General features: G+C 37.1%; 1 protein-coding gene across 5 annotated transcripts in view; it reads right to left on the bottom strand.

The window, feature by feature from the left end:
* Window positions 1-12,958, bottom strand: part of LOC131300437 (E3 ubiquitin-protein ligase PRT1-like) — a 35,924-nt gene that overhangs the window by 14,111 nt on the left and 8,855 nt on the right. For 4 of the 5 annotated variants that reach the window (XM_058326283.1, XM_058326285.1, XM_058326286.1 and 1 more), the window contains one exon: window positions 11,418-12,056. The exons of the other annotated variant lie outside the window; for it this stretch is intronic. In XM_058326283.1, coding sequence (XP_058182266.1) covers window positions 11,730-12,056 — 327 coding nt within the window. In that variant the 3' untranslated portion in view covers window positions 11,418-11,729. Of the gene's footprint in view, window positions 1-11,417; window positions 12,057-12,958 lie in introns of those variants that run through there. 5 annotated transcript variants of the gene reach the window in all.

Below are 12,958 nucleotides of genomic sequence, written 5' to 3'. Positions count from 1 at the left end.
CATACCCATAAAGATTTGGATCACCATTAGCCATGCTTGGAACATTCCTGTTATCATTCCTAAAAATATTTGCATAAACATTTTGCCCTCCATGGGCATTATTTCCAATATTTCCAGTTTCTGTTCCCATAGGGACAATAGTTGGTATACTTTGATAAAAGCTCTGATTTTGACCATTACCAATATTATTTGGAACTCTATTCATATCAGTAAAAATAGTTTCAAAAGTTGGATTATCAAACCTGCGTAGAAGGTACTTCATTACTACGGTTGGCATATCCACTGGTTTGTCCAGGGTTAACATTTACGTTAACTGGGACCTCCACCGTTGGTTGATTTTGTGCCACCGCTGCCTTAAACATAGCCATCAAAGTTTTGGCTACCTCACTTTCTGGATCATTTAAAACTCTTGCAAATTTTTGGATCAAGTCGCATGACTCGATCTCTGGACCATTTGGTTGGCCCCCTTCTGGACTCCTCTGGTCCGGATTCACAGCATTGATTCCATTTGCGTCACTTCCACCATTAGTATTGGCAGAATTGTTGTCATTGTTGCCATCTGTTGGCAATTGATTTCTAGTCTTCGGTGCCATAGCTTACTTCCAAATTAGTAAATCGCCCTCCTTCTAACACCAAAAATTGTTACTAAAATTCTTGTTTTCTTTCCAATCGACGGGAAATCGTATCGTAAGCTTGCTGGAATGTGGGTGTGAAAAGTGGAGTTTGGTTCCTTGCCGTATTTCAGGACATCTTTGAAAACAAACAATGAAGTGGATGATGTGTGGAAGAAGATTAACAAAATGGACTTTATTAACCCTCAAAGTAGAAGAACAATCAATCGAGATGATTGAGTGAACAATTACAAGTTAGCTCTACTCTTAGAAAAGAAAAGATAAAGGCCTGATTAGCGTTGTTTTTTGTGTGTCCCTGAAATTGCTACTAACTTGTTCTTAAATAGGCCTTCCTACATTTGAATTCGAATCTTCCCCCCAAAGTAGCAGTTGAAAAACTCCCTCGATTTCTGATTAAGAACTTCCTCCAACTGCTGATCATGCCCACGTTGAGAAAATTGTCTCGTTAATTGCGGTTATCGTTCTCTTCAATCGTGGAATCATGGGATCCAGTTCCATTTGACACCTGTCACCCGATCGACGGACAAAAAGGCCATAGGAATACGCCACGTGTAGGCCAATCGACGGACAAAACTTTTTATAGTTTCACCATCGATTTACTTCCATTCTAAATTATTAAGGTGAGTCCATTCCATTCTCCCACTTACCCATATTTACCCTTGCCACGTGTCGCCTGATCGACGGGTAAAAATAGAAATCTTAATTATGGTACAAACACCTCCCTTGTCCGTCCCTAGTTTTCCCTCTGACCAGCGGAAGAAGGGTTTCCGCTGAATGGTCCGGAGCAAGATGTAGATTGGTTCGGTGAAAACTGTCATTTCGGCTACGAAATCGTGCTCTTTCGGTGCCCTACGGCTGCCGGACTTGATGTTGTTGAAATCAAGAAACACAAAAACACAAACAGATAGATTTCAAATTTTCAAAACATGTTTTCGTCCGAAACTGAAGTTTGTATTTGACTTTTCATTGTTGTTATTTCTGTAAACGCGAAAGCAGAAACAATACCACACCAACCAACCTTCGAAATTTTCTTCTCAGGGAAACTACCACTATTTTCTGCAAAAGCGAAAGCAGAAAATTTTGTTTTGGCTCTCTCCCAAGTGATGAAGCATCAGGAGGCTGTGAATCTCATCAGGCACATAGAGGAATAGGATCCACAAGAAGCTGCAGAGTGCTTAGCTAGAGAGGCTTTAACTAGAATGAGCGAAAGAAATATTTCCTAAGGCAGGGCCCTTGGCAAAAATATAACACTTCACCTCATTCCAAGGTGCATGAATGAATCAAATTTCCTTGAAGTGACAAAATATAGTGTCGGATAATAATTTATTTTCCAAATTGCTCCATCAAGCACCAAGATCATAGAAACGCTTCCTTTTAGTGACATGGAAGAAAACATGAGTGAAAAACTGAACTTTTCGTTTTCCAATCATTGAGTACAGAAAGTGGTTGAAAAAATAGCCAGTTCCATCATAAAGAACTTTAGGCCTCTCTTTTGAAAGAAAAAACGGGCCAGTTAGATCAAAATTGGCTAGCAGTATTTACAAAGCCAAAGGAGATATTCTACTTTTACCAGGCTTTGGTGATTCAACTCATATTCGTTAAGCTGCAGTTCTCTTCCCGCCCGCATCAGCCTTAGGGAATGTGTCCGATTTTCTTACTACTTTTTTGTTTTTTTTTCCCTGGGGGGGAGTGTCTCGATTTTTTGTTTTTTTTTTGTCTAAGTGTTAGAAGAATATAGACTACCATGATCCCAACCCAACCCATCAACAAAGTATCGACATCCTCGATTTGAACCCACAGCCTCGCCGTTACTATCGTTCGTGTTCTATACAATAACTTATATATAGGTTTTCCAGCCGTGTATATGCGCATCCATTAAGTTGGTGATTAAATTCATGAGGATACCTCATTCTTCATATAACCACTACACAATAAACTCCGAAATTAACCCCCTTTTATTTGACTAAAGTTGCAAGCCAATAAACCTAATACTAACACGAATCTCGAAAAGAAAAAAGAAAAACCTCGGCACAAAGAAAACGCGATAAAAAGAATACAGCAAGTATGCATACCCACACGGGGAGAGAGAGAGAGAGAGAGAGAGAGAGAGAGAGAGAGCTTACCAGAAAACGCAACACTGAAATTCCTCATCGGTTTCAATTCCAGCAGATATCTCCTGCTGGTTTTCCATTGCTATTAGGGGGTGTTCCACTTTTAAAAAAAAAAAAATTTCAAACTTAAAAATCATGTGTTTACGCAAATAATTTTCCTACGAATATAGATCTTATTTGATAGATCTCATTAAGATCTTTTAAACGGTGCAAAAAAAATTGAAAAAATATTTTTCATTTTCATTATACTTAAGTTTGAAATTACCTTCTTTTTTCAAAAAGTACTTTTCTAAACGTGGAACACTCCTTAGTCGAAGATAAGTATTTTTGTGATGTACACTTTTAGGAAAAATTTTAAAATAGCACCTGACCTTTCGTACAAAGCACACACATGCATCTGACCTTTTAAAATTATCAAAAAAACACCTGACCTATTTAAAAACTCATCAATTTTACACCCGCCGTTAACTTCCCATCCAAAACAAACGGAAATCCTGAAAATATGAATTTTGGCACGAATATTGACAAAACAAGATAAAGGCTCATTTTGGCAAAACACAATATTATACTCATAAACAAGATTAAGGGTCGATTTGGCTTTCAAAGTCAATTAATAACTTAATTTTTATCTTTATTAAAAAAAACGCATTTGTTAGTTTTGCGTCAAAACGAATCAATAAGTCGCAAAAATTACTTAATTTTTCAATCCAAACCCATCCTAAATGAGGAATCAAACTTAATTTAGTAATTAAATACTCATACCTATGCAGCCAAATAAGATTACTCTGTATTAAATAAACAAAAGAAAATGCAAAAACAAAAAACATATAATAGTCATGAGTAGGTGTGAAAAGTGACTTGTCGTGGGTATTTAATTACTAAATTAAGCTTGACTATTCTATATTTTTTGTTTTTGCTTTTTCCTTTGTTTAATACAGAGTAATCTTATTTGGCTGCATAATTATGGGTATTTAATTATTAAATTAAGCTTGATTCCTTATTTAGGGTGGATTTAGATTAAAAAGTTAATTAATTTTTGTAACTTATTGATTCATCTTGACGCAAAACTAACAAATGCGTTTTTTTTCTTTTGAATAAAGACAAAAATTAAGTTATTAATTGACTTTTAAAGCCAAATCGAGCCTTAATCTTGTTTATGAGTATAATATTGTGTTTTGCAAAAATTAGCCTTAATCTTGTTTTGCCAATATTCATGCCAAAATATACATTTTCAGCATTTCCGTTTATTTTGGATGGAAAGTTAACGGCAGGTGTAAAATTGATGGGTTTTTAAATAGGTCAGGTGTTTTTTTAATAATTTTAAAAGGTCAGGTGCCTGTATGTGATTTGTGCAAAAGATCAGGTGCTATTTTGAAATTTTCTCATACTTTTATATAAAAATACAAAGAGAGAGAGTGTGTGTTTGCGTGATGACGATATAGGTGGCGAGGATCAAGGTATAACAATTGATCAACTGAAACCTCAAAACCCGCCAAAGGCCTTGCGGCCAATGATATTTCTATGTCCTTTGTGAGAAACCAGGATTTGTTTCTTATTTTTTAAAAATGTAATTTTAAGCTTAAAAATTATGTATTTATGCAAATAATTTTTCTATCAATATGGATCTTATTTGATAGATCTCATTGAGATCTTTTAAATGGTACAAAAAAATCAAAAAAGTATTTTTTATTTATATTATTTTTAAATTTGAAAATGTGAAATAAGCTGTTTATTTTTTAAAAAAGTTTCTAGAACGAGATATTTACCCTCGTAACATTAAGGCTCCGTTTAGTTGCCAGGAATGTTATACCGGAAAGTTATTCTCAAGAAAAGTTAAGTAAAGTGAAATAAAGGAAAAAGAAATTTATTTTCCCGTGAGTGTTCATTTGACAATTTTTTTTTTTTTTTGCAGAAAAACTAAAGTTTAGTGGTTCATTTGCCAGGAAAAAACACTTATGAGAAATTTCTTTATTTTTATTCTCATGGCTATTTTTAAATAAAAGTAACTTTGAGAGCTAAATAATAGGCTATCATATTTCAAAAATTAACACATACGAAAAATGTATTTTATCTAATACAAAACCTTAACATAAAATGAAAAAATCGACTTGCAATTCCCTATTCAATTTGCTATATTCTAAATGGTCATGCAAATCCCCCATTTAAATTGACATTCTCTGATAATTAACCGTACAAATGAAGTTTAAAAAATAAGTAGATGATAACTAAATAAATAAATATTAAACAACTGTGCTTGATTAGTTATCGATGCAAAAACTCACTGAAAATTAGTTAGTACAAAACAAAATTGAAGACTAATGACAAGATAAATAAATATTTCCAAAAATAATAAACTACCAATCTTTTTCCACAACAATTATCTCAGAAAGCACCATAGTAGTCGAAATTGTTGTTGCTCACGTAAATCTCAAAGTGTCTTTCTAATAACCTAATTCGTATTTTTTGTGTATTGGCGTCATTCACTTTTTTTCTTACCCGCCAATTATTTTGGCCCCACAATGGAGAAAACTTTTGCCGTAAAACAAAATCCTATGCTTTTGGCCGGACCACTTTTGCAAAAAAGTAAATCCTGTAGAAAAACTTAAAAACATGTTTCTCACTACTTTCCTACCAACTGAACACTACAAAAGTAATGGGAAAGTTGATTTTTCCATCATTTCCTGTACTTTCCTGACAACTGAACGGGGCCTAAGGTAAACTATAGGGATGCCAATTTGAACCGAACCAATGGGTATCCGAACCATAATCGAAAATTTTCCCCGCGGGTTTAGGTATGGTGGAGGCTATGAGATAACCGAACGGGTTCGGTTCGGTTCGTTTGTGGTTCGTCTGTTATCCGAACCAATCCCCAAACCGAAAATAACCGAAATCTTGAAATTACAAAATTACCCATGTATATATATACATACATCTACAAGTTTTAGGGTATTTCTCATTTCCAGACTGACGCCTCCACTCAAGAGGCGATCTGAGGAGACCAGAGGTTTCTCTCTCTCTCTCTCTCTCTCTCTCTCTCTCTTACGCGAGAAATTCTTCAGTGTCAAGCGGGCACGGACAGCTGGTGCCGAACACGCATCTCGACCGTCCAAACTTGTTTTGGACAGCCCAGATTTGTTTGGGCTTGAGAGGGTGTTTTGGTAATTTTACACTTAAAAATTACCCAAATAGATCTAGGCCGTCCAATTTTGGACGGCCGAGATGCGTGTTCGGCACCAGCTATCCCGTGCCCGCTCAGCACTGAAGAATTTCTCCTCTTACACACACACACTCGGCGAAGCGTCCATCTCCAGAGCCAGATCCATCACTCCAAGCGCCTGTTGCCATTGTCGGGAAAATCTAGAGTTCAGAAATAGCCAAAGGGTCTTTGTAATTGACTCATGTAGATGTGTGAGATTCTCTGAAAGCATTTGGTAATTCACATTATGTTTTCGTTGATACACGTTATCATGATATGATTTGGATTGACTGTGGCAATTTCTCTCACAAAGGGGCCTCATCTAGGCTTCTCTCTCCCCTGCTCTCCCCTCTCTCTCTCTCTCTCTCTCTCTCTCCCTCTCTCTCTCTCTCTCTCTCTCTCTCTCTCTCTCTCTTTTTGTCTTGTTCGGTTATCCATTCGATTCGGGGATTATCCGAAATCCGTTTGGTTCGGGTATGGGTAGCCACTTCTCTCCCCGTTCGGTTATTGGGGAGGATTCGGAGTGGGTAATTATTCGGGTACCGGGTACGGAAATATCCATATCCGCCCTGAACGCCCCGATTGTCATCCCTAGTAAACTAGACGGTTGCCACTGACCACAGCCATAGACGACACGTGGGGCTTACTCCCCGCACGGATGATCCGATCCGTTCAAAAATTTTAAAAAAAGAATTCGAGTGAGTTCAAGAGAACTCAGCTCCATCCGATGTGTGTAGATACTTGATCCAATCATCCTATTTTTCAAAAATTAGAATGAGCTCCAAAAAATGGGATGATTGGATCGAGCTTTTACACATATCGGAAGGAGCTGAGCTCTCGCCAGCCCACTTGGAATTTTTTTTTTAAAATTTTTGAATGGCTTGGATCATCCGTGCAGGGCCCGGAGTGGGCCCCGCATGCCGTCTATGGCCGTGGTTGGTGGCTCCCGCCGGTTTCTTTAGCATTACCAAAAAAGTAAAAGCGAACATGACCAATTGAACAGAGGTGCTACAGGTACAACAAATGTTGTACAGCAGCCATGCACAGATCGTTTTTGCGCTCGTCTCGGGTACCGCAAAGATTATCGGAGCCACTCATTTTGTTCAAAATATCTTCTTTACGATCTCTGTAAAAAATCATCTCAATCCAATACCGGTAATGGCATTTAACAATCATCCAACTTTACTTCAGAAATTCAGGCCAAATTCTGAAGCCAAGTTGTATGATTCGTAAACGCCCTTAGTGATATCGGATTGAGATGATTTTTTATAGAGACATTAAACAAAATATTTTGAACAAAATAAGCAACTCCGATCATCTTTGTGGAACCTGAGACGAGCACAAAATGGATCTGTGCGTGGCTGCTATGCAAGGTTTGCTTCACATGTTGAAGTATGCCCATCTCAATTTTTGTTCTTCTGGTGTTTACCCTAGTGATTAACTTATGCAACATAATTTGTTAGTTTTGTCTACATTCAATTTTTTTCGTATTTGCTAGTTTACGTCAAACTTTTTATGTGATATGGGTTTGTTTCGACGAGAAGAATCAAATAAGTAAAAAATTATGATTTTTACACAAGTATTTTGGAAAATATCAATAACAAAAAAAATTTAAAAGTTAGTTTCTGAACTTTTTCTTTGATATTTTTCTAAATACTTGTAAAAAAAAGTCATAATTTTTTACTTTTTTGATTCCTCTCGTTGAGACGAACCCATATCACATAAAAGTTTGGCATAAAACTAACAAACGAAAAAAAAAATTTGAATAAAGACAATCAAAAAATTATGCTGCATAAGTTAATCACTAACTCAACGAGTAGACAGTGTCGTGATAAATTATGCATTCTTTGATATTTTTCAAAATACTTGTATAAAAGTCATAATTTTTTACTTTTTTAATTTCTCTCGTCGAGACGAACTCATATCACATAAAACTAACAAACGCAAAAAAAAATTGAATAAAGACAAAATAAAAAAATTATGCTGCATAAGTTAATCACTAGCTCAACGGGTAGACATTGTCGTGATAAATTATGCACATCTTGATTAAATTTTAGAGTAACAATATGTAGATTAAACGGAACTTTGGGATCTCATAGAGAGCGAACTTCTAAAGTTGGTTTGACAAGATAAACTTGCAGCTGTTTCTTGCTCTAGACATTTTCTATGTTTATTTATGTGTTTATAATTTGTTTCCTAGTTGTTACTTACGGGGGAGAGACAATGAATTATTTTGTAAGATAACTAGTGTTTATCTGTATTTACAGTACTATGCACCTCGGTTGAAATTGTCTGTGCTCAAGACATTTGCTAGCTAGTGGCTCAAACACTAAATCGATTCATTAATGTGCAGTATGTGATCCTCTTCTTAATGGCATGAAAAAGAATTACTCGTGCTTACGGTACTCCTCAACTAAACTTTTAAGTTAGCTACAAAAAACTATCAATTTGCGAATAGGGTTTTGGAATGGGAAGATCGGTGGCATTTGTGCAATTACTACAAAGAATGTAGGCACTTACATTACATTTGCAAAGTTCCTTTGCGCAATTACTACAAAGAATGTGGGCACTTACATTACATTTGCAAAGTTCCTTATCAACTCTTGGGTCAAATGAATCTCAGCCCTTCTTTCAATTTGTATTTGTGTAGTCATCATACTCTTGTGTTTTATTAGGTAGATTATACTTTACACATTTTTTCTATCAATATAGATATTGTTGATAGACCTAACTAAGATCTTTTAAACGGTGAAAAAAAATCAAAAAATTATTTTTTATTTACATTACTTTTGAGTTTGAAAATATGAAATAAACTGTTTATTTTTTAAAAAGGTTTCTAGATAGGGATATTTACCCTCGTAATATTAAGATAAATTATACTTTACACCCCTCAAGTGGTATTAATTCTTTTCATGCCTGTCAACTTCAGGTATTTTCAAATGAGTCCTGGAACTATTTCTTGTTTCGGTGCCATGGCCCTGGGAAACCCAAAACGGGGGGGGGGGGGGGGGGGGGGGGTGGCACAATAAGAACATCATTTATATATATAGAAACATAATGAAATACATGAGTTCAACAAAAGCTGCAACGTTAAGATTACAAATCAAAGATGACTGATACCATCCCGTGACCCACAAGATTGTATTAAAACACCAACCACAATTTGTAGCTAATCAAAAAAGCAAGCACCTCCAGAAGTACTCCTATGACCAAAGTAGAAGAAGAGTCCACTTCGGATGAAGTCTCTATGACCTGCAAAGAGGAAGAGAGAAGACAAAAGACGCAACCATATCAAAATAAAGAACGGTCTTGCTATTGTCAGCCCACTAGAAGACAAGAAAAACACGTATTAAAATGTACTTTTTATACCCTTTAATACACATTCACACATTCACTATTGTCAGCCCATTGGACTGATTTTAGAATTTTCCAATAAAGAAAATAGAACTCACTAACCGCACTCAAGATAACGTCACCGAGGGGCTTGAATAAGATATGGGTTATTGTAACTGTCTTCAATTACATGCTCCATTTTCCGCTTTGTGTTGTCGAAAGATTGAGAAACCTCCATATTCTCACAATATGACCTTGGTGCTTTGATTCTCTGAGATCCACCCACCTTAAAGGACACAATCCGAGCAGGAGAAGAGCCAAGCTTTCTTGAGCTCACTCCTTGCGAACTAAAAGAAAATATATGGCTTTGTAGAGGGGATTTGTCTTCCTCAATGATTGGATCATCTGAAGCAATCCCACTAGGCAACCCATCCACTAGAGTTTTCTTTGATCCGCAATCAAGATTGAAATCACTAGCCCTTTCTTTAGTGTGAAGCTGTTTTTCTTGGATGTCCATTTGGATATCTTCCTGAGGAAACTCTATTTTTCGAAGTTCAACATCTGATAAGCTTGGGTGATGAAAAAAACAAAACTTTTTGCCAACAACTTGAGATTGAGAAAATCCGCGATCAATAAGAAGATAATTTCTTCCCATAAGAACCTTTTTCCTCCTCTTAATTGGTTTTTTGAGGTTCGATTCACTAAAGTCCATTCTCAACCATTTATGACTACTTGGTTTTCCAGAAATCACAATTGGCTTATAACAATCCGAGTTTTCCTCGTTCTCCTCCCTTCTAGGAATGTTCTGCCCCGCCATTTCAACCAATTCATCAACTGGTTTCGTAATCATTTCATATGTCTCAATATCCACCTCTGAAGAAGGCACATCATTCTTCTCAAACAACCGTGATGACTCACCTTCCACCATCACTACCCTGGAGCTAACATTTTGTGCGTGCTTCTCCCACCCCACTGATAAATTAGACGCATGATGTTCTAGCAACTCTAAGTGCTCAAGTGGGTCAAAATCATCCTTACAATCATCTTTCAGTTGTTTGAAGCATCTTTGAAAGTCTTGTGAATCAAAATATGAAGACTCTCCGAAAGAGGATTTTATGAGCTCAATGCTCAAAGGGTCAAGGAATGGGGACATGCCTTTTAAAGGGTCTGGTGGCAAGACTCTGGAACCTTCTTCCCCAAGACATGTTACTGCTATGTTTTTACCTTTTTCTCTCATAGAAATCTTGCAGTTAGAAGATGGAGTGGGCCCGAGGAAATCCTTCAACATATTGGAAAGGACAAAAAACATGACCAAAAATGACAACAGAGGCAACACAAACAAGATTTATGGACACTAGAAGAAGAAATTTCCTAGAGAGTAAAGACCCCAAGTAGATGAGGAAGATTGCATACCCACAAATTTAAAGCTAAAACGATAAGCCAAAGTTAAACCCTAACCAGCACATGCAAGTATAAATCAAGACTTACCCTCAATCGAGAGATTTTGTTTTGAACAAGATAGCAAAATCCATAAAGATCTTGGGGGTCTTACAGCGCAATCTTCGATTCTGACCTGATTATCTTCAATCAGAACTCATAAGTGTAATCAGTGATTGGCTTATGCTATCAGGATTCCTTTCCTCTCTTCAAACAGGACAGCGTGAAACACTGTTGAGCTTATGAGACAAAAAATCTACGAGAACAGGGAGATCGACTCTATTTTGACATGCAATAATAGATTAAAGGAGAGGAAGATTGTAAAGGGGAGGGGGAGGGGGAGGGGGAGGGGGAGGGGAGATAACGCCCGGAAACTGGTATCGCCGGAGAGAAGGGAGATAGCAAAATCAAAATTAAATTAAATTTGAAGATTCACAAAAGCAAAGCACTTTCCAATAGAGATAGCTTGCTATACTATTTTGGCGTAGCTCTCGTTCTCTTAAAAGTTGAAGAGAGAGAAAGCACTCTTCAAATTGCCACAACAAACACGGCTGGACATGACACAATGCCCACCGGCAAGTCGTATCCCTAACGTGTCCGACAAAAGAATTTATAAAAGAAAATAAGACGGCAGTGGAATGTCCGATGTGTATTCGATGTCGGTGTCTCACAGCCACTATAATCAATTGTCTGTGCTTCATAGACCACTTCAACAAAAGCTTCCTAATGAGCTGCAAGTACATCGATAACATGGAGATTTTCCAAAACAAATGTACAGTCTAAGAAAGTCTGGTGCAAATGATTTTGACAGACTTGCCATCAGCTTACTAATGCTTTGTAGTCAATAACAAGAAATGCAGAGTCAAACCACGTTCACTGTACAGGATTTACATATGAAACCAACCATCAAAAATGTCGAATACAAACCAACCATTAAGAATCTTGGTACCTCAAACAAATGACTGGAGCTCTCAAGATGCCTCCAAATATGGCCCGTACATCGAGAACTTGCAAAGGGCTTTAGATGGAAGAGAGGGCATCTTCTTGATTTTCTGAAGTATCATCGGAGGACATGTGGGATGCTGAATCCTCTTCTGGAATGGGTGCAAAAGGACTAAAATCCATATCATCTGGAGAATCAGATTCATACTCCTCAGTCTCAAGCCTCGAGACATCATTGGCTACGAGATGCAGCCGCACATTCTCAAGTTTGTGCTCTGGCGTGTGCTGTTGATTAAAGCGGCCTGGAAACTTGGAGGAACTATTATAGCAGCCTTCGCACAGGTCAAAGCCGGATTTCTCCTTGCAGTCTTTGCATCTGTATCGCTCCCCAATTATAGGATACATCTGCATTAAAAATAGACGGAAGATTTGCATGTGTTTGATTTGAAAAATCTTGCACAATCTAGTGGTAGTACAGAACTCCTGTTCTCACAAATTAGAGCATGGAAACATGTTGGACTGGTTGTGATAAACTAATCACCAAACCAACTTTTTACGGATTAGAAATTTCGTGAACCCAATCAATCCTTGAAATTCATAGAACAGAATCAACCAAATCAATAAAATCCAGTAGACTACCATTCGAAACTGGTTTTGAAGCACAGGTCATTTCAAACTGAGATTACCCTATTTACAAACCATTCAATGCACTCAAAAATTGCATTAAATAATCACAAATCAAATTATTTTTGAACCAATTCCACTGAAATCATCAAAAACCAACGAAATCCATTGAAGTACACCATATGACTGAGACTCTTTAAGTGATGTTCCCCCACTAAAATTATCATACTGCACATACACTGCCATTGAGGTTCGGATTGATTTGGAACCAGAACCATTAGCATTCATTTAGAAACCAAACTATTCTTCCAGTTTCCTATGTTTTTAAACCACCGAGACCAAACCGACCACTTAAGAACCAAACCAAATTGCTCGGTTTGGACAAAGTCGGACTGGATTCGTAGTTCAACAAAGTTTCCCTCGCCCCCTAATTAGCCTGATAAGTGGCTGCATAGACACCAGGACATAGTTGGTTTCGTGTTACGTAGCATGGATGCTAACACATCACACACAACATGACAGACGCAGTTTCACTAAAATGGAGAACCTGATATGTTAAGGTGTAAGAACTTCATTCATGGATCATGAAAAATGAAACATGACACTAGGCTAAATTAAAAAGACAACAAATTCCATGACATAAAAGACCAAGCGATGGATGGAAATTTGTGTCTTGGGGTCGG

The sequence above is a fragment of the Rhododendron vialii genome, chromosome 9a (genome assembly GCF_030253575.1).
Source record: "Rhododendron vialii isolate Sample 1 chromosome 9a, ASM3025357v1".
In the NCBI taxonomy this organism is placed as follows: domain Eukaryota; kingdom Viridiplantae; phylum Streptophyta; class Magnoliopsida; order Ericales; family Ericaceae; genus Rhododendron; species Rhododendron vialii.
Note: the sequence above shows the minus strand (reverse complement) of the source record. Positions and strands in the feature narration are given on the sequence as shown.